The 22,108-nt window shown below is 38.2% G+C and overlaps 1 protein-coding gene across 2 annotated transcripts in view; it reads left to right on the forward strand.

Annotated features, from left to right (window-relative positions):
• The window catches only part of TDRD1 (tudor domain containing 1), a 52,327-nt gene extending 30,487 nt beyond the window's left edge, over nucleotides 1-21,840 (forward strand). The window contains exons 12-25 of one of the 2 annotated variants that reach the window (XM_074002773.1): nucleotides 1,170-1,337; nucleotides 1,449-1,556; nucleotides 2,778-2,948; nucleotides 4,269-4,511; nucleotides 4,892-5,029; nucleotides 7,677-7,787; nucleotides 8,538-8,708; nucleotides 10,700-10,975; nucleotides 11,506-11,625; nucleotides 12,724-12,840; nucleotides 16,204-16,371; nucleotides 17,223-17,450; nucleotides 18,061-18,107; nucleotides 21,642-21,840. In XM_074002773.1, the coding sequence (XP_073858874.1) occupies nucleotides 1,170-1,337; nucleotides 1,449-1,556; nucleotides 2,778-2,948; nucleotides 4,269-4,511; nucleotides 4,892-5,029; nucleotides 7,677-7,787; nucleotides 8,538-8,708; nucleotides 10,700-10,975; nucleotides 11,506-11,625; nucleotides 12,724-12,840; nucleotides 16,204-16,371; nucleotides 17,223-17,450; nucleotides 18,061-18,107; nucleotides 21,642-21,695 (2,120 nt within the window). In that variant the 3' untranslated portion in view covers nucleotides 21,696-21,840. Of the gene's footprint in view, nucleotides 1-1,169; nucleotides 1,338-1,448; nucleotides 1,557-2,777; nucleotides 2,949-4,268; nucleotides 4,512-4,891; nucleotides 5,030-7,676; nucleotides 7,788-8,537; nucleotides 8,709-10,699; nucleotides 10,976-11,505; nucleotides 11,626-12,723; nucleotides 12,841-16,203; nucleotides 16,372-17,222; nucleotides 17,451-18,060; nucleotides 18,108-18,188; nucleotides 19,257-21,641 lie in introns of those variants that run through there. The other variant, XM_015456715.4, reaches the window with a different exon arrangement.
• Nucleotides 21,841-22,108: the final 268 nt, after the last annotated feature.

A 22,108-nucleotide genomic window follows, 5' to 3' on the forward strand; every position in this document is an offset into this window, starting at 1 on the left:
GGAGGCGGAGCTTGCAGTGAGCCGAGATCGCGCCACTGCACTCCAGCCTGGGCGACAGAGCGAGACTCCGTCTCAAAAAAAAAAAAAAAAAAAAAAAAAGAAATGGTTTTTAATTTGAGCCTATCTCTTACCTTTTACACTTGAGATCATTAAATTTACTTTGGCTACTGTTTAGAGCCAATGATCCATTTCAGTGGGATTTCTAACATCAAGAATCCATTGTAATACATTCTGAGAGGTCATTCCTAGATAGCAAATTCCCTCCACTTTTTGTGGTGTATCCCAGCCTCCCCTTGGTCTTCAGAGTCAACCTATAGGTTAATGGTGAGAACCATTTCCTTTAATAAGTCTATAATCTAGATAATTATTTTCTCATATTTCTGTGTTTAAAACAATGAAGTCAGCCTTAGTTTTATGTGAATGGTATCTTATCCTTTAGTTCCTTAAAGCAGTAGTGGTTTTTGTCTTCTAGGATTCTGATTTGTTGTCGTAATGTCTCTAAATCTTGATGCTAAAAATATATTGCTTGAATAGTTGAAATTTTATAAACCATATACTTTTTTCATTTCTGTGAGTTTTCTCTTCTGAGTTATTTTTCATTGTGCTTTTGAAGCCTTTCCTTCTTAAACTCTTAGGTTAGCCCTAATTATTTTTCTCTTGACTTGTTACTTACGTTGCTTGTATCTTTTTTGAACTGTTGAATGCATTTTAAATTTCTAACAATTTTATCCTAATAAATTGTTCCCTATGGGGTTTATCATTTTCACTTAGAGTGAGTAGTAGGTCCTAATGTAATCTGATGTGTTTCTACTTGAGTATAATGAGAGGGTATCTATTCCAAATTGCATTTTCTTGAACTCTTTTAGGGACTATAAAGAGTGTATTATAGAGCATTTTAATTAGATCTGAACTTGTCTTTTATAAGTCGCTGATTTTCTATCTTGGACCAGTCTAGCTTTTGGTGACATTGAAGACTGCCCTTATAAACATTTATTATTGGGAAGAAGAACCACTATGACCTCTCAGACTGCCATCTTCCAGGAACCTTGCAGTCGTGGTCGTACTCTTTTTAAAATGATTAAAGCATGCATAATTTTTTTTTTTTTTTTTTTTTTTTTTTACTTTGGATGAAAACAAAATGCCTTACTTTTCCGTTTTCTTCTGATAAGGTGATCCTGAAGATGTTGGAAAAATGACAACTGAAAACAAAATTGTCGTAGACAAAAGTGACCTGATCCCGAAAGTGTTGACTTTGAATGTGGGTGATAAGTTTTGTGGTGTGGTCGCCCACATTCAAACACCGGAAGACTTCTTTTGTCAGCAACTGCAAAGTGGCCGTAAGTCAATTTTCTTGATTTGCTCTATCAAGCTAAAGTACTTCGAGAGATGACACGTAGAAATAATGTATAGATGCGTGTTTTTTTTTTAAATGTCATCTTTATCTTCAGGAAAGCTTGCTGAACTTCAGGCATCGCTTAGCAAGTACTGTGGTCAGTTGCCTCCACGCTCTGATTTTTATCCAGCCATTGGTGATATATGTTGTGCTCAGTTCTCAGGTAAGGAAAGAGTATTACTGATTTTTAAAATTCATTTTTATTTATTTTTTACTTACAATTGAGTAAAAACTGTTGAAACAGAGAGTCTTTGGTTTGCACTGATGGCTGGACTTAAAGTTTGAATATTACAGTGAACCAATCATGTTTTTAAATAGATCAAATTAAACTGGTTGAAAGGAGTGTGGTCTGACCTGGGTAAGGGCAGAGGGCCTGTGTGTGTCAAGGAGGTGGAGATATAAAGGAGGTATTTTGGGTTATTTTGTCAGCCTTTTGGTTTTTGGGGACTGGTGAAGATAATTCTGTTTAAGCTAATAGGTGGATGTGGAACCTCCCAGGTTCATATCTTCACCGGTTTTATTGAAATAGCAAGAGGGCCTGGAAGTGTGGAGCTGTCATGGTGCAGCCTTTGGATGGCACATGGCCTGCCTTGTGATTACCAGGTTCTGTTACTCTCTGCCAAAGAGAGGCCCAGTGGCCTCATGGAAGGGGAGATGCAGTAATCCTTCAGTAAACTCATTACTTGGTTAGTGGAGTCTGGTTGACCCATGTTTGCCAGGTGTTTTAAAACTAGTCTTGCTGCCGGGCGCCGTGGCTTAAGCCTGTAATCCCAGCACTTTGGGAGGCCGAGATGGGCGGATCACGAGGTCAGGAGATCGAGACCATCCTGGCTAACACAGTGAAACCCCGTCTCTACTAAGAAATACAAAAAATAGCCGGGCGAGGTGGCAGCGCCTGTAGTCCCAGCTACTCGGGAGGCTGAGGCCGGAGAATGGCGTGAACCCAGGAGGCGGAGCTTGCAGTGAGCTGAGATCCAGCCACTGCACTCCAGCCTGGGCTACAGAGCGAGACTCCGTCTCAAAAAAAACAAAACAAAACAAAACAAAAACTAGTCTTGCTATTGAATGCTTCATGTATTGAGACCTTGTGATTCACATGATCAGGTTATGTTCTCTGTCCTAATGAGCTAACTACTGGAGAGACAAGACATATAAACTAATAATGACAGCATAAGACATAATTACTGTAGTAAGCTATTAATAAAGGTTACGTTTTAGGAGTTGAAGGCTTCTGATAAGCAAAATTAGTAAACATACTGTTCTATAAGCTTGATATCTATCAAAGAAAAATCTATAAATGACCATCTCTAATTTGAGGAGGAAAGGTTTTTGTTTACATCTGCAGTGGAAAAATCATTTGAGATTGAGTCTCTCCTTTTTGCAGAGGATGATCAGTGGTACCGTGCCTCCGTTCTGGCTTACGCTTCTGAAGAATCTGTACTGGTCGGATATGTAGATTATGGAAACTTTGAAATCCTTAGTTTGATGAGACTTTGTCCCATAATCCCAAAGTTGTTGGAATTGCCAATGCAAGCTATAAAGTGTGTGCTAGCAGGTATGAAATTTTTATAGCCTCCATATTCTTTAAAAATTCTTAAGATGAAGAAACATGAAAACATGAAGAGAGAAATGAAATAGGGAAAAGCTGGCTCTCAAAACAACATGATCAGATGCTTAAAAGTTACTGTATATGTCATTTATCCCACTAGGATCAGAGATTTCGTTCCATGTCAGTCAGTTGGCTTCATTCAAACATACCATAATTTAGAAAGAATATCCTATCTCAGAAGGGTATTATTATTACATCTGCAGCATATCCAAGATCTTTTCCTTAGGCTATGTTGCAAAATGTAGTTATATCCCAAAATACTTCCTTAGGCTACATTCCCACAAGTGGAACAAGTCAGTCAGTCTCCTTCTTTTCATGTTTGTAATACACGTTGTACATTTTCTTCCAGAAAGGGTTGACCTAGTTTACATACCCAGCAAAAAAGTATGAGAGAGTCCGTTCTCGTACACATTGGTGCATCAAAGGGATGCTTCCATATTATTTCATCCTGGCCAATTTTGATAAGCTAAAGGTGAAATCATTTCAATTCACCTTATTACTAGTGAGGCTAAACATTTTTTTTGTAAGTTACTTGGCCCTTGCATTTCATAAACTGACTGAAGCATAACTCCTGGATTGCTGATTTGTAAGTGCCCTTTCAGGGTCGAGTTGTAAGTGCCACCAGTGTTTCGTATGTTTATGAGGGACCAGTACTTCTTCAGAGATGGTTTCGTACTTTTGTTTGTGGCTTTATTTTATTGGGCTATAATTTACGTACCTACTATAGTGTTCACTTTAGATGTTAACTATACAATTCAGTAATTCTCAGTAAATTTACTGAGTTGTACAGACATCACCATAATCTGATTTAGAACATTTCCATCAGCCCGGTATGGTCTCTCGTGCCTATTTATAGTTAGTCCTTGCTCTGCAGGTAATAACTAATCTAATTTCTGGCTCTGTAGATTTGTGTTTCTGGACATTGTATATCAATGGAATTAACGTGGTTTTTGTTTTACATATTATAGAAGCTTTTTACAAGCTTTTTCTTTTTCTTTTTTTTTCTTGGTAGAGATGTGAGTCTGGCCATGTTGCACAGGCTGGTCTCAAATCTGCCTCGGCCTCCCGGAGTGCTGGAATGAGCCATTGCACACCAGCAGGCCTTTTCTTTGTTAATTATGTATTCATTTTTATGTTCCTCTTAAGTGACACGTTTCCTTTCCAGTGTTTGCCATAGGTTTCTTAAGTTTAACGTGGGGAAGTTAGGAGCTAAATTTCTAAGTGCTTTAAGAATAATTGTAACATTCATTCAAAATTCTTTGTTAGGAGTAAAGCCATCATTAGGAATTTGGACTCCAGAAGCTATTTGTCTCATGAAAAAACTTGTGCAGAACAAAATAATCACAGTGAAAGTGGTGGACAAGTTGGAAAACAGTTCCCTGGTGGAGCTTATTGATAAATCCGAGACGCCTCATGTCAGTGTTAGCAGAGTTCTCATAGATGCAGGCTTTGCTGTGGGAGAACAGAGGATGGTGACAGATAAACCCAGTGACGTGAAAGAAGACAGTGGTAAGTCAGATGTTTACTGGATAATGCCTGTTCTGGAGTTCAGACGGTTCTATAAATAGTTTTTTGTACTTATAAAAAGAATTTATGTTGAAAGCCTTTCATCTTTTTAAATCAAGCATTCATCTAAGTACCTGTAAGAATGTTTGAAAAATAAAATTTTATGGTGAGTTTTATAGGTTGTCAGCAGCTGATGATCAGAAATGTAAATCTGAAATCACTTAGATAATTAATTGTAAGACTGACTTTAAGGTTAGTTTTCCTATAAAGTCACTTAAAAAGTCAGTGGAAATTCAGTTCTTCAAAAGCGAATTCCTCAGCCACCCCAACCTTGCTACAACCTTCCTCCACTATGTCCATTTAATGTTTAATTATTTTCACAGTTCCCTTGGGTGTGGAAGGAAAAGTAGATCCATTGGAGTGGACATGGGTTGAGCTTGCTGTTGACCAAACAGTAGATGTTGTGGTCTGTGTGATATATAGTCCTGGAGAATTTTATTGCCATGTGCTTAAAGAGGATGGTAAGTTGACCCTTGTCATTTGTTTCTTTTTACAAATACATTGGCATAGATAATAACTTCACAGGAGTTTGTTACTGAGTGATAAAAGTACCTCTTTCCAAGCAGGGCCAAGTGGGTATTTGTATTTCCAAGAAAGATTTGGTTATACGTAGTTAGCTTTTGTTCTCTTTTAAGCCACTATTTCTGTTTTCAACAATGCCTCTTTATATTTAAACCAGTTTACATGTCATACAGTATCTCCTAAATTCATTTACAGAAATTAATTCGGCCTAGTATAGTGGCTCACTCCTATAATCCCAACACTGGGAGGCTGAGGCAAGAGGATGGCGAGGCCAAGAACTCAAGGGTGCAGTGAGCCTTGATCATACCAGTGCACTCCAGCCTGGGCAGCAGAGCTAGACCCTGTCTCTGGAAAACAAACAAACAAAAAAAACAAATTTAACTTGTATTGAAGTATTAATGTAACATATAGATACATGTGTATATAGGAGTACAACATAATGAATTATCACAATCTCCACACACTTATATAACCAGCCTCTAAGTCAAGCAATAAAACATTACCAGTATCTCAGAAGTTTCCCTCCTATCCCCTCCCATCATTACTTCTTCTTTCTTTTTTTTTTTGAGATGGAGTCTCGCTGTGTTGCTCAGGCCTGAGTGCAGTGGCGCAATCTCGGCTCACTGCAACCTCCGCCTCCCAGGTTCAAGTAATTCTCCTGCCTCAGCCTCCTGAGTAGCTGGGACCATAGGAGCGTGCCACCACACCCAAGTATTTTTTTTTTTCTTTTGTATTTTTGGCACCTATTTTTATAGGTGATTATACAAACATAATCTAAAAATTCTAAAGATGAAGAAGGAAACATGAAAACATGTTTCAAAAGTTACAAAAGTGTATATAGTGGAAAGTAAGTTTCGTGGTTCCTCTTCTCAATTTTCCAAATATTTTTTTCAGAGATACTCTATACATATGCTTTTATGAGTACATATAATCCTTTTCTATATCTATAAATAGTATAAAATGGTAAGTTTTGCATTTTTTCTTCCACTACATTTTGGATATCAGGTCACATACTGTTTAGTCTCTTTTTAAATAAGTTTTTATTTTGGAATAATTTTAGGTTTACAGAAAATCACAAAGATGGTACATAGAGTTCCTGTATGTCCCTCACCCAGCTTCTCCTGTAGTTAGCATGTGATCATGGCACATTTGTTGCAACGAAGAGACCAACAGTGGTATATTGCTATTAACTGAACTCCAAACTTTATTTGGTTTTTGCTAGATTTTCCACTAGTGTCCTTTTTCTGTTCAGGAGCCACTCTGTGATACCACATTGCTGTTTAGTCTCTCTTCTTTTTCATGGCTACATGATACTCCACTGAGTCGGTTTATCCTAATTTAATTAACCTAAGTTAACATCTAGTTGCTCCATATCCTCACAAACATTGTGTGTTTTCTTTTTTGTTTGAGCCATTCTGGTGAGCATCATTGATCTTAACTTTTCCAAATCTTGGTTTTTCTTTGTTAAATAAGGACATTAAACTAGATAATAAGGACATTAAACTAGAGATAGGGTCCTGTCTCACCCCATAGTTGTGAGATTTAACCTAAGTGTGGATAAATACTACTTAGTGTGGATAAATACACACTAGTAAGTGTGGATAAGTACAGAATTAGTGGTTTCCAAGCTTTTATTACTAAAACAAATCCTTGTACTGTGATTTTTACTTTAGGAGTAGATCCCTGGGACAAGTTGCTGAAACTGTAACTAGAGTATTAGGTCAAAGGAATATGTGTGTTTGTGCTTTTGAGAGCTAGTGTTCTTCAGAGGCCAGGCAAACAATCCCCCAGCAGCAGTGTATCATTGTCTATCGCGTGTCCTTAAACTGTATTTAGGCTAATCTGAAAGGCGAAACTTCTGAAACATTAGAATTTGTTTTCCATTTTAGTAAGTGAGCCTTTGTTACATACTTAAAAGGCATTTGCTTTTCTTTTACTACTACTAAGTGATTCAGATCCCTTCTGCATTCAGAAGCTCTCCGTGGTCTGCATTTTGCAGGGACAGCTCCAATGTCGCTCTCCAGTGGCCACTTTTCCACTTCTGTGCTTCGCTAGCCTGCTGCCCACTTTTGGTTGCCTAATTTCATAATTCTGTCCTTTGTCTCACAGCCATGTCTTCCTTCTGGAAATACCCTCTCCTGCAAATGTGGTGTACTTCGAATTTCTTTATGAAACCTCCAGCATGCAGAGCTCATGAGCTCTGATTTCTTACACGTTACCTGTGCCATCCATTTAGTGATTATAGTCACTTTCAGGACAGCTTTTATGTAGCGTCTGTATGGGCTTGTATGCTGTTTTCTTATCTCTCTGCAAAGTTAATGCTTGAGTGTACTGATGATCATGCTCTAATTGTTTCTTTTTGCTCAGTAAATCGTTGGTGTTGGGTTTATTGAGAGTATTAACTAAGTAACTTATTTGCCCAATGGTTTTTTAATAAGGAAAAGCATTGGGTAGACTTAATAGTAGTTCGGGGCGGTACCTGTGATTTTTATGATCAAGACGTTTTCTGACTTTAAAGGAAAATCTATGTTGTTTATTTTTTAATATGTTCTTAATTTTTTAATCCTATATGTATTTTATTTTCAGATTTAAAGAAACTGAATGATTTGAACAAGTCATTAGCAGAACATTGCCAGCAGAAGTTACCTAATGGTTTCAAGGCAGAGATAGGACAACCTTGTTGTGCTTTTTTTGCCGGTAAGTTGTAGTTGATGTAATCTTGACTTTTAGAACCTTACATTTCTTAACATTCAACTCTTATTTTTAGTGCACATTTTCTTAATGTTTAAGCAAATGTTTTTCATGGCCAAGACTAAATGAATGCTTACGATGTCATGTGTTTTTCCTTCTCTTTGTAACAAGGAATCTCCAAGTGATGCTTTGTTGCCTAAACTTCATTAAACATTATTTTAATGCTTTTCTTTCCAGAATTTCTGGTAATATTAAAATAAGTTAGCTCATGGAAGAGTTGTTCACTGCAGGGTGTTTCCTGTCACTCTAAGTGTTTAGAGTATTTTGGAAATCTATTTGAGACATCTTCATTACAATAATTTTTTTACTATTTAGTACTTATTTTACCACATAACAAGTAAAATAATCTGAGCCATTAGTGCTAAGAGTATTACGCATCTCCAAAACTGACAAGTATATTCAAGTCTTACCTTCACCTTCACATTCTGTTTATTGGATAGGTTGTGAATGAAATCTTTAATTCATATCAAATGTAAAAGTATGGTACTACACATTTTGGCGATAGTCTAAAAATAGATTTTGAGAATTCTTTCATTTTAGAGATTTTGGAATTTTGAAAAATGAAAGGCATGATTTGGGGAAGTAAGCAAATTTATTACCTGCTTTTAGACAAAGGGTGGCTTTTTTTCAAGATAAGTATTTCAAGTGCCAATAGAAAGGAAATGTTCCATGTCACAAACTGTGTGTTAAACCTAGGTGATGGTAATTGGTATCGTGCTTTAGTCAAGGAAATCTTACCAAATGGAAATGTTAAAGTACATTTTGTGGATTATGGAAACATCGAAGAAGTTACTGCAGATGAACTCCGAATGATATCATCAACACTTTTAAACCTCCCCTTTCAGGGGATACGGTGCCGGTTAGCAGGTATGGTATACCATAAGAAACTTTCTCAACTACTTTCTAATACTTGCGGCATATAATGTAAGTGTTAATATCTACAATGTTAACATTTTGTGTGAGTTAGAAGATCCTGCTTCATATTATTGTAAAACTTAGAAATTTATTTACCATATTGGCCAAAACGTCCAGTGTTGTCAGAGTAGGGAAGCAGCTGCTTTCCTGACCATGGGAATAAAAACTCCTTGATCCTCTGGAAGGCATTGGCAGGATTCCTTAAGAACCTCTAGTGTTCATACCTTCTGATTTAGTAATTTTCCTCCTAGTAATTTTTCCCGGAGAAATCCAGGAATTGCACAGAGTAAGTTACAAAAATAATGATTACACTGCTGTTAATAATGACAGAATAACATAAATAGTCAATAATAGCGGATTGGGTAAATGATCCATAAAATGAATAATGATAGTACTTATTTCATAGGGTTGTTGGGAGGATTAAATGAAGGCTTAGGACAGGGTCTGGCACCCAAAGTTCTGCCTGTTTAACTCTCTATTGCACAGTCATTATGGATGATGTTAAATATGTGTTATTGATAAGAATTGTTCATGATTTAAGTGAAGAAAACAGGTTATAAAAGAGTGTTGTGATGAAGACAACAGACTTCAGAGCCAACCGCTGCTTGCTGTCTATGAGATGTTTAGACAAATTATTTAAACTTGCTGTGCTTCTGTTTCCTTATCTGGAAGTTATTCCTACCTTCCTCAATGAGTTGTTAAGAGAAAAATATAAAGCACTTAACAGTGCTTGGCATTATACCTATAGTAGCAGTTATTATAAAAACTTTATAATAGAATATATGAGAGAATATGTGTATATGTGCATGTGTGTATTTTGGACATCTGCACATAAAAAGTATGGGTGGTTGGATTCCAAAATGTGAACAGTGGTAAAGTCAGGCAGCACAGATGGATTTATTTCTTCTGCTAATCTGTTTCTATTTATTTTACAATATGTTTCAGATTATTGGGGTTTTTTTTCTTTTTTTCTTTTTTTTTTTTTGTGATAGGGTTTCACTCTTGTTACCCAGGCTGGAGTGCAATGGCACAATCTTGGCTCACTGCAACCTCTGCCTCCCGGGTTCAAGCGGTTCTCCTACGTCATCAGCCTCCTGAGTAGCTGAGATTACAGGCATGTGCCACCACGCCCGACTAATTTTTTGTATTTTTAGTAGAGACGGGGTTTCTCCATGTTGGTCAGGCTGGTCTTGAAATCCTGACCTCAGGTGATCCGCCTGCCTCCACCTCCCAAAGTGCTGGGATTACAGGCATGAGTCACTGTGCCTGGCCCAGATTATTGTTCTTAATTACCATATTTTATTCCAGCGCTGCTTAAATTATGGCCTCCAAACTAGCAACATCAACATGGGAACTTGTTAATAACTGCAGATTCTCAGCCCCCACCCTAGATCAGACCTACAAAAATTAGAAACTCTGGGTAGGGCCCCACAGTCTGTGTTTTAACAAGGCCTCTGGATGATTGAGATACGTGTTCATGTTTGAAAATCGCTGCTAAGAAAACAAGGGTGTAAGCCAAAGTTATCCAAGAAAAATAATTTTTGCTTACATAATGAAAAACATTTTGATGTTACTAGAAAACTGTCCACAAAAGTGGCAGTATATCAGCTGACATCTTCTACCAGCATAATGGTTAACTCAGAACATGATGGTGAATTCTAAAACAGTACTCCTTTTTCTATTGGAAAATGCCAGGTAAAGATACGTTAGCAGAGAAAGTAAGGAAAGATCCTGAGCCTCCTAAAACCCTAGAGTGTATTAGTAAATGCATTATCCGTAAGTCAGGCATGCAAGATGTAGGTGTGTAATTGAATATTGAAGATACTCAGGTTTGCTGACCTGAAAGTAAACTTGGCAAAGACCTGGTCCTGGGTACGGATACTACTAAAGCAAAACTGAAGCTTGTGCATAGGATTCTTTTTACTGCTGTCCTTATTTTCCAGATATACAGTCTAGAAACAAACATTGGTCTGAAGAAGCCATAACAAGATTCCAGATGTGTGTTGCTGGGGTAAAATTGCAAGCCAGAGTGGTTGAAGTCACTGAAAATGGGACAGGAGTTGAACTCACTGATCTTTCCACTCGTTATCCCAGAATAATCAGTGATGTTCTGATTGATGAACATCTGGTTTTAAAATCTGCTTCACCACATAAAGACTTACCAGATGACAGACTTGTTAATAAACATGAACTTCAAGTTCATATACAGGGACTTCAAGGTAACGTTTTAAAACCATTTTATTTGTTTAAATTTGTTATTCTTTGCTCTCAGAGACTGAAAATTATTCCGTCATAAATGACAATTTTCCTGTAGAAATAGGCTTTACGGACATAGATTAGTAGGTTAATATTAATTATATTATTGAAAGATAATTATTTTATTGAACAAACATTCATTTCAATGTAATTATCAGATAAACATATATTATACAGAGATAATCTCCCTTAGAAGCTTGAGTAAATTGTAAGAATTAAGTATTTGACAGAGATGGAAATATAGAGAAATACACTACAGGAGTGTAATAGTTCAAGGATTTCATTGTAGACTGAACTTTTTTGTACTGCCCACACAATCCCTCAAATGGAATAGATTGTTTTGTGAAAATACAGATTTTTATTTTGGGGATTTGGAAATGTTGATAATCAATTGATGAACAAATGATTGAATTAAATATGTTACTGAGGAAAACAACAGTACATTTTTTTTTTTTTATTCCATGTGTGAGACCTGTGTTTTGTATGCTTCCAGCTACTGCTTCAGCTGAGCAATGGAAGACGATAGAATTGCCAGTTAATAAAACTGTGCAAGCAAATGTATTAGAAATCATAAGCCCAAACTTGTTTTATGCTCTACCAAACGGGATGCCAGGTAAGAAACCAAAATTTGAGAAATATTTACGCTCGTCTTTTAAACTGTAAAATGGAAGTGCCGGTCTTGAATTCCTTAGGAAATGAAGGGGAGAAGAGGCTCACTGTTTTAAGGAAGAACTGATCATAACACTTAAGGCCAATTTAGTTACGAAACACAAGTGGGAACTTGAAGGGAAGCCCTACCACAGTCAGCACCTGCCTGCCCAGTGGCCTGGTCTACAGCTTTTTATAACAAAAGTGTCCTTAATTACTGTATAATTTCTTGTTTAAAAACACGTTCTCTATATTGAATCATATTTAGTGCTTTAGATATATCGAAAGACTTTGTAATCCATTCGTAATCATAGCTTTACTACACCTTAGAGACTTAGAGAAATGTTTCATACTAGAACGAATCTTGAAGAAAAGTAGCACATAAAAATTTATTTTTAATTTTCTTTTGTTCTTTCGTGAAAGTTACAATTAAGGAATCCCTTAAATGTATATGACTTTATCCTTGTAGTATCTGAAGATGCAAGTTGAGTGCTTTTTAGAATAATTTGCAGGCACTTTTAAAGCTGAAAAAAATGAACCTTTTGTTTCAAATTTTCAAAGTTAGAACTGTGGTAATGCCAATAACTGCTCTTAAATTTATCTCTAATACTACAAAATGATCTTTATTCTGTGTACCAAAAAGCAGGAGCTTAGGGTTGATTCTGACAACATGTGGTATGATGAATTGGAAATGCTATTGAGGATAGTTTTATTAAGTATAGCACTCACTGTGAAAAGTACACTAAACAATCGTAAAAATACAACTTAGTAAGTTTTCACAGAGTGAACAAACCAGTATAACCACCCTGATCAAGCAATTGATCCACCGGAGGCTTCCTCCCTGCCCCTTCCCAGTATTGATTGCGTACCTTCTGCAAATGGCAACCAATAGTGGGTATATTTATTTTCAAATATAATGTATATTTTATATACGTGTGTATATTTTCAGTATGCATATTTTAATACACAAAGGGTTTTTTGATTAGACTTGCCATTCTTTTGTATACTGTTAATAGTAGCATTTGAAATTTTCTTCACAAAAGATTGCTTTTGTATATTTTAGAAAATCAGGAAAAGCTGTGCATATTGACAGCTGAATTATTAGAATACTGCAATGCTCCGAAAAGTCGACCACCCTATAGACCAAGAATTGGAGATGCATGCTGTGCCAAATACACAAGTAAGGTTGTTTTAGGGAAAATATTAGAGGAAAGGTATTTAGTCTGTTTTCTTTTACATGATACTATGTAGATTTTGGTATTTTAGCTGCTTATTTCATTTGGTTTAGGGAGAGAAATTAAGGAAGGCAGTCATGTGGATTTAATTCATATATTGGTCATTCAGCTTTTCGATTCTATATAGATTATTTTTAGGCAAGGATATAGGTAGATTTCTACAAATCTGTCAGTACTTACAGATAACCAGCTCGAGATAACCACACTTCTAATGGATCAGTCACGTTACACTTATTTATGGAGGGGTTGCAAAGAATTCATAGGGTTCCATATGTGAATGTACTAAAAGAAGGATGAAATGCTTCAGGGAGTCAGGCTCATTGATGAGGGCATACTTTGAGCATTCTCTGTTTTAATATCTCTTTTTAATAAATTTCCTATGCTAATATAAATAACACTTGGATTTGCTTCTGGGATCAAGGTTAAGTGGAGCGGAGCCAGGTTACAGTGCTGCTTCATGGTCTGCACTCAGGTCCAATTGGCAGGCCTGTTACTGGGGGTCATGGATAAGTATGGCTCCTGCCAGTCCCTGGGCAGAGGTGGCTGGTGGCAGGATGGCAGCCACATGGGGCAAGAGCTGAGATCAGTTGGGGACAGGGCTGCTTCCAGTCAGTAGCTAGGAACAGGGTCTTGAAAGTCTGCCACTGGGGCATGGGCCTGCCTTCTCAAAGAGCCTTCCTCAATCTTGGGCTCCAATGGCGTTTCAGAACCCCCATCTGTATCCCAAACCTCTCACAAAGGCATTTTTGTGGTTAGATGGGCATCAAATTGCTTTTGTTCAGGGTGCACAAGTTGGGGACCTTCAAATTTCATGGTCTTGCAGATATCACGCATAGTTTTGTTTTTCTTTTGTATGAGAACTGGATCTACACTTTCCCTTTCTTCCCAGGATAAATCATAATTTTTGGTTCTGTAAGTATTCTGCCTTACTGCATTAGGACTGCATGAGCACTGTTCACAGCTGAGCTGTGCAGTGTATTACAGTTACATTCTCGTTTGCCACTTTTGTTGTTAGTGTTCTATAGACTTTCACTAATTATTTCTAGTGCTCTGCATTAGTGCAAATTCCTGCAAAGAACACAACATGTACTTTATCAACTATTACCATATTGGAGGCATCTTCAGCCTTCCAGTCTGCTTCTGCACAGGCTGCTTGTCCTCCAGACCTGAGCTGTTATCCTGGGTTTTTCCTCACCATGCTGAGATCGTTTCAGCCCTGACCCCCTTATTTCCTGGATGGTGCTTCTGCCCCCCACACCATGTTAGCTAGATTTCTTCCTCCCTCCTCCCACTTTGTTTTTTGGATCCTCGGCTTCCCTTTTGATTTACTCTAGTATTTGGGCGGATCCTGTCCTCCAGAAGCTGAGAAAAGGTGCATATAAGACATTTTCTGTTACCTCCTATGTTTGAAAAAGTCTTTAGCCTAATCATTAATCGATAGGTTGCCTGGATATAGAATTCTAGATTGGAAATGGTTTTTCCCTTACAACTTTGAAGGCACTGCTTTTATTGTGTTTTAGCTGTTGGTGTTTCTGGTCAAAAGATCAGTGTTATTCTGGATTCCACAAACTTCGTATGTTTTTTCCCCCTTTCTGGAACAGTTAGTGTTCTCTTCACCTGTTGTGAAATTTATGATGTGACCTTAGTATGGTGTTTCTTTTTCTACTATTTTGCTGGGCACTCAGTGGGTGGACCCCTTAAGTCTAGAAATTCATGAGCTTCAGTTTGAGAAACTTTCCTGAATTAATGCTTTTAGTTCCTTTTGTTTTCTGTTCTGTTAGGAGCTCCAAGTCTTCTAATGCTTAATTTGAACTCTTCTGCTAAATGTCCTCTTCTCTCATCTTTTTTGTTTTTAAAGAGATTTCCTCAATTTCACCTTCCAACTTTTTAAATTTAGGTTTTCATTTCTATCACATTTTAAATTTCAATAGCTTTTTTTTTTTTTTTTGGTTTTTCATGTGTATGTGTTTTAATACTACCCTGTTCTTTCAAGCGTGGAATGTATTTCTCCAAGGATATTACTGTCAGTCTTCTAATGTTCATTGTCATGTTCCTCCTTTGCCTTGGTTTCCCTAAGGTCCTATTTTGTTTTGGTCTCCTCTGATGTTAGAAGCTTTCTGCAAATCTCTGGTGATCCTGTGCTGTTCCTGTATTTAAGATGGGGCACTGAGAAGTTACTGGGAAGTTGCTTTGAGAGTGGGCAGGGGCTTATCCACTGGTGGCCTTCACTGTGGGTGATCTGGCTCAGCCATTTCACTGCAGACTCCCAGTGTCGCCATCTTGATGGGCTGTCACATGGGCTGGTTGCCTCCTGCCTGGAGTGCACAGCTTGCCCGCTGGTGTTAAACTCCCCCTGGTCTGCTCTGCCTCATGCTCTCCAGTCCATGGCCACTGTGTTCATTGTCTCCGGAGAGGAAACCTCCAGTCTTCTGCCCTCAAGTAGAAGCATTATTAAAACATGGGAACATAAAGCTCACCATTCTCTTTAGCAACTTAAAAGTAGGTGTTATATGTAAATAAGTGTATGAACCAAAGCCTGTTCAGATGTCTTTGCAAGTAACTCTGCTTCCTTGGCCAGTCATTTCCAACTCCATCTTAACTCCTAATGTTGAATGAGTAGCACCAGTCGTTGAGACTTTAGGGACTGGGGATTTGTGACGCGAGCTGGGATGCTTTTTGGCTTCCCCATTGCCAACTTTGGTTGAGCTACCATGGCTCTATTAAATCATTTTCATTCAGACATCTGCTTTCCAGCTTCCAATATTCTGTGGTCTTTTCTCTTGTTCTCTATTCTTGTGGTTTTACACATTAAAAAAAAAAAAAATCCTGTTAGGGATTGGGCCCAGTGGCTCACGCCTGTAATCCGAACACTTTGGGAGGCTGAGGCAGTAGGATAACTTGAGTTCAGGAGTTCAAGACCAGCCTGGGCAGCATGGCAAGACTCTATCTCTACCAAGAATAAAAAATTAGCTGGGCATGGTGATGTATACCTGTAGTCCCAGCTACTCGAGAAGCTGAGGTGAGAGGATTGCTTGAGCCTGGGAGGTGGAGGTTACAGTGAGCCAAGATTGTGTCACTGCACTCCAGCCTGGGCTACAGAGCCAGACCCTGTCTCAAAAAGAAAGAAAAAATATTCTATTACATTTTACATAGGAGTGTAGAGGTAAATGCTTATATTTAGTTTGAAGTCTAACCAGAAATTTTGGCATGGATTTTTAAGTGACATAAATATAACTATGGATAACCATCTTAAAGTAGGAGGAGTCACTGACTGTAAATTCTTACCTGAGATTTCATTCTATTTTCAGGTGATGATTTTTGGTATCGTGCAGTTGTTCTGGGGACATCAGACACTGATGTGGAAGTGCTGTATGCAGACTACGGAAACATTGAAACCGTGCCTCTTTGCAGAGTGCAACCAATCACCTCTAGCCACCTGGCGCTTCCTTTCCAAATTATTAGATGTTCACTTGAAGGTAGACAGCTAAGTCACTTTCCAATTTAGGTGTCTGGGTTTTGTTTTTTTTCCTCTTTGTGTTTCCTAGCTCTAAGTCTGAATCAAATGGGTATTTCCAGTAAGTGCCTTAATGTTTTTAAATATTAAGAGTTTTCAAATCAGTTTCATATTCTTTATTGAATTCTCACAAAAACTATACTCAGTGAGTCTTTGTTTTATAGATTAGTTTCAGAGGGCCAGGGTTCAGAGATTCGGTTTGCCCCAGTTGCTGAGCTAGTAAGTGGCAGGGCCAGGATGTGAACCAGGGTGTCTGGTGTCTGTGAACCAGGGTGTCTGACCTCTCATTTGGGGTCTTTCTGCTTTGTCACATCTCTCTTTAGGGACTAAAGGCATTCAGATGACACCATTTTTGGCTACCTTATGCATAATAAATCATATATTCAGCTCCTTAGTTGAAATTTGAATAAAGTGAACAAAAATACTTAAAGTAGCTTTTTAGTGTCGCTCCTGATGTCCTTATGCAGAGGACTTGCAGATAATACCATTCCAGTTGCTTCATGGTCCTCTTAGGTTTTGACTCAGAGTTGGAAAATTATCTTTGTTGTGTGTTTCTCCTGTTGGAATATATGAGGGACAGATGTGTCTGTTTCATGCCCACTAGTCCAAGATGAGTGCTTGATGCCTTGTTAGGTGATCAGTAAATATGTATTGAATAAATTTGCCTTTTGTAATGCAACAGCAGTAGTACATCAAAGCATACCTAAATCCAGCTGAAGTCCAGTAAGCCTTTTGCTTATTATTCTTAGATAATTTATCCAAATTATATCTTTTTAAAAGGGACTAAAAGACTGTAATATCCATTTTTTCCAGGGTTAATGGAATTGAATGGAAGCTCTTCTCAATTAATAATAATGCTGCTAAAAAATTTCATGTTGAATCAGAATGTAATGCTTTCTGTGAAAGGAATTACAAAGAATGTCCATACAGTGTCAGTTGAGAAATGTTCTGAGAATGGGACTGTCGATGTAGCTGATAAGCTGGTGACGTTTGGTCTGGCAAAAAACATCACACCTCAAGGGCAGAGTGCTTTGAATAGAGGTATTCTTTTCAAGTGTTATTAATAACAGATGTTAAGTGTGAGGAATAAGAGAGAATCAATTTAGTTGACTTGACCTTTTCTCACTCCCCTTGCCATACTGTCTCCTCCTCCTCCACAAATCCAGTGGTGGGATTCTGATTCCCATGGCTGCTGGGGAGGGCCGCCTTCATGGAGGCAGTCCTCTGAGTCCAGATAGTCCTTAGATCAGACTTGTCAGCACTGCTGTGGGAATTGACACAAAGGGCTTTGAAAATGCCAGGCATTCTGCATGTCCTTATTTCCAATTTACTTTTATCCTGATCAAAAGGAGAAGTCGTAGTTTTGAGATTCCATCTTCTTGGTGCTTCATAAGATGTATGTTTAACAGACCTGGCCTCAACCAAAAAGAGAGATGATAGACAGCCGAAACCTTGGAGACATGGGTTGTTAATGTAGTCAAATTCAGACCACGGTAGTAGATTGTCTCAGAGCCCAAATGGGGCCAAATCCATCCAGGTCTCTGTAGTCGGAACCCATGCACAAGGGGGAGAGCTATCTGTATGTTTAGACTCTCAAGTTTCTTCTTTACGTTGTATGTTACCTAATGGCTTATTTTTCTTGTGCTTTTAGAAAAGATGTATAGGATGAAGTGCTGCTGCACAGAGCTACAGAAACAAGTAGGTAACATTTCCTTTAAGTGAAATTATACTCTTAACGTTTTTAGAAATTAAATCATACGGTTTCTTTTTCACCCACAGGTTGAAAAACATGAACATATTCTTCTCTTCCTCTTAAACAATTCAACAAATCAAAATAAATTTATTGAAATGAAAAAACTGTTAAAAAGTTAAGTAAGTTAAATTGTATGTTTTCGCCTCTTTTATGATCACCAATAGGACATCTTCAGGCATATTGTCAGGATAGAGCTCACGAAGTGAAACCTATTGTAAGGCTGTACTTTTGTGATTTAATGACGTGAGGTTTGGTCGTAATGCTTCTGCTGTTTTTGTAGGTTTATCTGATCGTTTTCCTTTGCACTGCTAACAGAACTGAACCCCCAGGGGTATTCCAGTTGTGATAGCCTTTCCTTACTGTTGTTCGATTTTAAGAATGCCTATGTTACTGATACATGGAGGGACTTGTAAAACTTGTTGTGACATAAAGCTTAGCCTCAGATCTTTTGTCTAGATTTGAAATTAACTCAGCTCTCACTTGTGCACATTGCTGTAAATATGTTTAGCACTTTTTGTGAGGGGTATCTGAAGGGCCAGGAACAGAGAGTGGGCTGCACTGAGGGTATTTTTCATTTCAAAACAAAACATACTCCCTGCTTTTGGCTGTGGTGATTCTAGTGTCTGGAGAACATACTGGTGAGTTTTAAACCAGTGTTCCTTCCCCTCCACCCCCTTTTTTTTTAAATGTCTGGCATCCTTCGTTGCAAGATGGCTCTCAGAAATACATTTTTGGTTAAGAGCCAGTTAGAACTTGTGATCAGGGCTGGGGGTGGTGGCTTACGCCTGTAATCCCAGCACTTTGGGAGGCTGAGGCAGGCAGATCACCTGAGCCCAGGAGTTCAAAGCCAGCCTGGCCAACATGGCAAAACACTGTCTCTACTTAAAATACAAAATTAGCTGGGCGTGGTGGTACACACCTGTTATCCTAGCTACTTGGGAGGCTGAGACAGGAGAATCATTTCAATCCAGGAGGTGGAGGTTGCAGTGAGCCAAGACTATGCTACTATACTCCAGGCTGGGCGACAGAGTAAGACTTTGTCTCAAAAAAAAAAAAAAAAAAAAAAAAAAAAACCACAACAAAAAGCAACTTCTAATCTCAGAATAAAGTTGTCCTCCTTACCACGTTGAGTTGTTATAGTTCCAGCCAAAAACAAAGGAACTTTTGTTGGTTAACAAGTTTATGTTAGACTGGAAATAGTTCGAGAGGTGGCTGTATTACTCTTCATGAATCTTTTATGGGTGTAGTGACTCTCAGGAACCAACTGCCAACTGTGTTAAAACGTATCTTTCAAGTGATAATAGACGATTTCTTTGTTTTTTAAGAAAGGTCAACTGAATTATAAGCTAAATGTAATTAATACAAGATCAACTATCTTGATTCTTAAGTTTCCTTTTACACATTTTGGGTTATTACAACTTTCAATCCTTTCTAATACATTGTCTTGATACTGTTTTGTGTGTTTGAGCTTAAAATCTTTTAATCTTTTTTTTTTTTTTTTTTTTTTTTTAGAGATGGAGTCTTGCTCTGTCACCCAGGCTGGAGTGCAATGGCGTGATCTCGGCTCACTGCAACCCCTGCCTCCCAGGTTCATGCCATTCTCCCACCTCAGTCTCCCGAGTAGCTAGGACTACAGGTGCATGCTGCCACGCCTGGCTAATCTTAAACTTAATGGTGATTTTAATTTCATAGATTAAGGAACATGCAATGACATGGATTTCTGGAATTTAGTCCTAGTACCAAGTCATTTTATATATATATATATATGTATGTGTGTATATATATATGTATGTGTGTGTGTATATATATTTTTTTTTTCTTTTTTCTTTTTTTTGGATGAAGTCTTGCTCTGTTGCGCAGGCTGAGAGTGCAGTGGTGCAATCTCAGCTCACTGCAACCTCTGCCTCCGCGGTTCACGCCATTCTCCTGCCTCAGCCTCCTTAGTAGCTGGGACTACAGGTGCCCACCACCATACCCAGCTAATTTTTTTGTATTTTTAGTAGAAAAGTAGAGACGGGGTTTCATGGTGTTAGCCAGGATGGTCTCGATCTCCTGACTTCGTGATCCGCCCGCCTTGGCCTCCCAGATTGCTGGGATTACAGGCATGAGCCACTGTGCCCGGCCACAAAGTCGCTATATTTTTAACCAAGTTGGTTGCCCTGTATGTTCTTCTTATGTGTGTAATAGGCCTTTTTCCTAAGGATATTGAAAGTGCTTACACATACAACTTAAAGTGAAATTTCATTGTTTCTCCATAGGTTTTGGATAGGGCTTAGTAGCTTTCAAATTAATTTGATATAAAGCATAGTAGTTGAACTGGATTTTTCCTTACTGTGGGAATACATAGATATTTTATTTACATTTGAATACAGTGTAATACCTTGTGTTTGGGTAGTGCATATTTACAAAGCACTTTTACATCTATTCACATACTTAATCTTCACAATACCCTTGAAAAGAAAGTAGGACCCATTTTACAGTTAAGGAAGCTGAGGCTCAGAGAGGGTTACAAGACTGTCCAAAATCACACACAGGCTGTGAAACTAGGTCTTACGACTCAAAACAATTCTCTCAACTTCCCTTAGCTGCTATATGTACAGTATCCTTTTAGATCAGATCAGATCAGTTCCACAGGGCATGAAACTAGAGGGTTATATTATTGGGAAAAAAACGATGTACAAGGTTGCTTAAGCATTACTTCATTGTGGTGAAAATAGAGCTGAATATTTACTCCTTTAAATTATTTGGTGTAGAATGGGTGTAAATATGTATTTTGGCCAGGCATGGTGGCTCAGGCCTGTAATCCCAGCACTTTGGGAGGCTGAGGTGGGCAGATCGCATGAGGCCCAGGAGTTTGAGACCAGCCTGGCCCATATGGTGAAACTTCATCTCTACCAAAAAAAATATAGAATTAGCCAGGCAAGGGCACACACCTGTAGTCCCAGCTACTGGGGAGGCTGAGGCAGGAGAATTGCTTGAACCCGGGAGCCAAAGGTTGCAGTGAGCCAAGATGGTGCCACTGCACTCCAGCTTGGGCAACAGAGTGAGACCCTGTGTAAAAAAAAATAAGTAAAAGACAAACACATGTTTTTCATCATCTCTCTGGAGAGATTTAGTTGTTAATTTGTTAATTTAATTGTAAAATTGCTAAAACAGAAGTGCGGTGGTGATAAGAACATAAAATCCTCTGTAATCTGTTGCTCAAGTGATGTTTCAACACAAGTTAGTGTCAGATACCTTTTATTTATAAGGAGAGCGTGAACAACTGTATGTTATATTTGTGAAGGAGAGTATAAACGGCTATACTTAGCATATATTATGCTATGTTATTGTGGGTTAATTTTCTTAACTGACAGGTCTGACAAATGCATAATTTCAGTTAAAAGTGAATATTTGGTTTGCTTGTGTTTGAAATTAAAAGCCATAGCAATTGAGTTTTTGTATAAGGCATAATGATAGTTGATTTTTTTCTTTTTCAGAAACAGCCTCTCTTGGAGGTAAACCCTTATGAGACAGGAAACAGCAAAGGCTAGCTTTAGGATAGAAAGTACAGCACCTGTTTTTTTTGTTTATGGGAACCTTTTTTTGTCCTCTTTCTCTGTAATGACCTTCTATGCCTCTGTTTTTGGCTGCCTGCCATTCTCCTATTAGGTTGGTGGTTTTTATTTTCCTCTAAGTTCCTCCCACCAAATAAGTATTACATAGAAAATTCATACCAAATCTATGAGAATACTGGCAAGGAATACATAGGGGCTTTCTACTATATGTGTAACTTTTTATTCCTTAAAGATACTGAAGGAAGGGCCAGGTGTGGTGGCTCACACCCAGCACTTTGGGAGGCTGAGGTGGGAGGATCCCTTGAGGCCAGGAGTTGAAGGTTACAGTGAGCTATGATAGCGCCACTGCACTCCAGCCTGGGCGACAGATTTTGTCTTTAAAAAAAGAA

Source organism: Macaca fascicularis, chromosome 9 (assembly GCF_037993035.2).
Source record: "Macaca fascicularis isolate 582-1 chromosome 9, T2T-MFA8v1.1".
NCBI classification, from domain to species: Eukaryota; Metazoa; Chordata; class Mammalia; order Primates; family Cercopithecidae; genus Macaca; species Macaca fascicularis.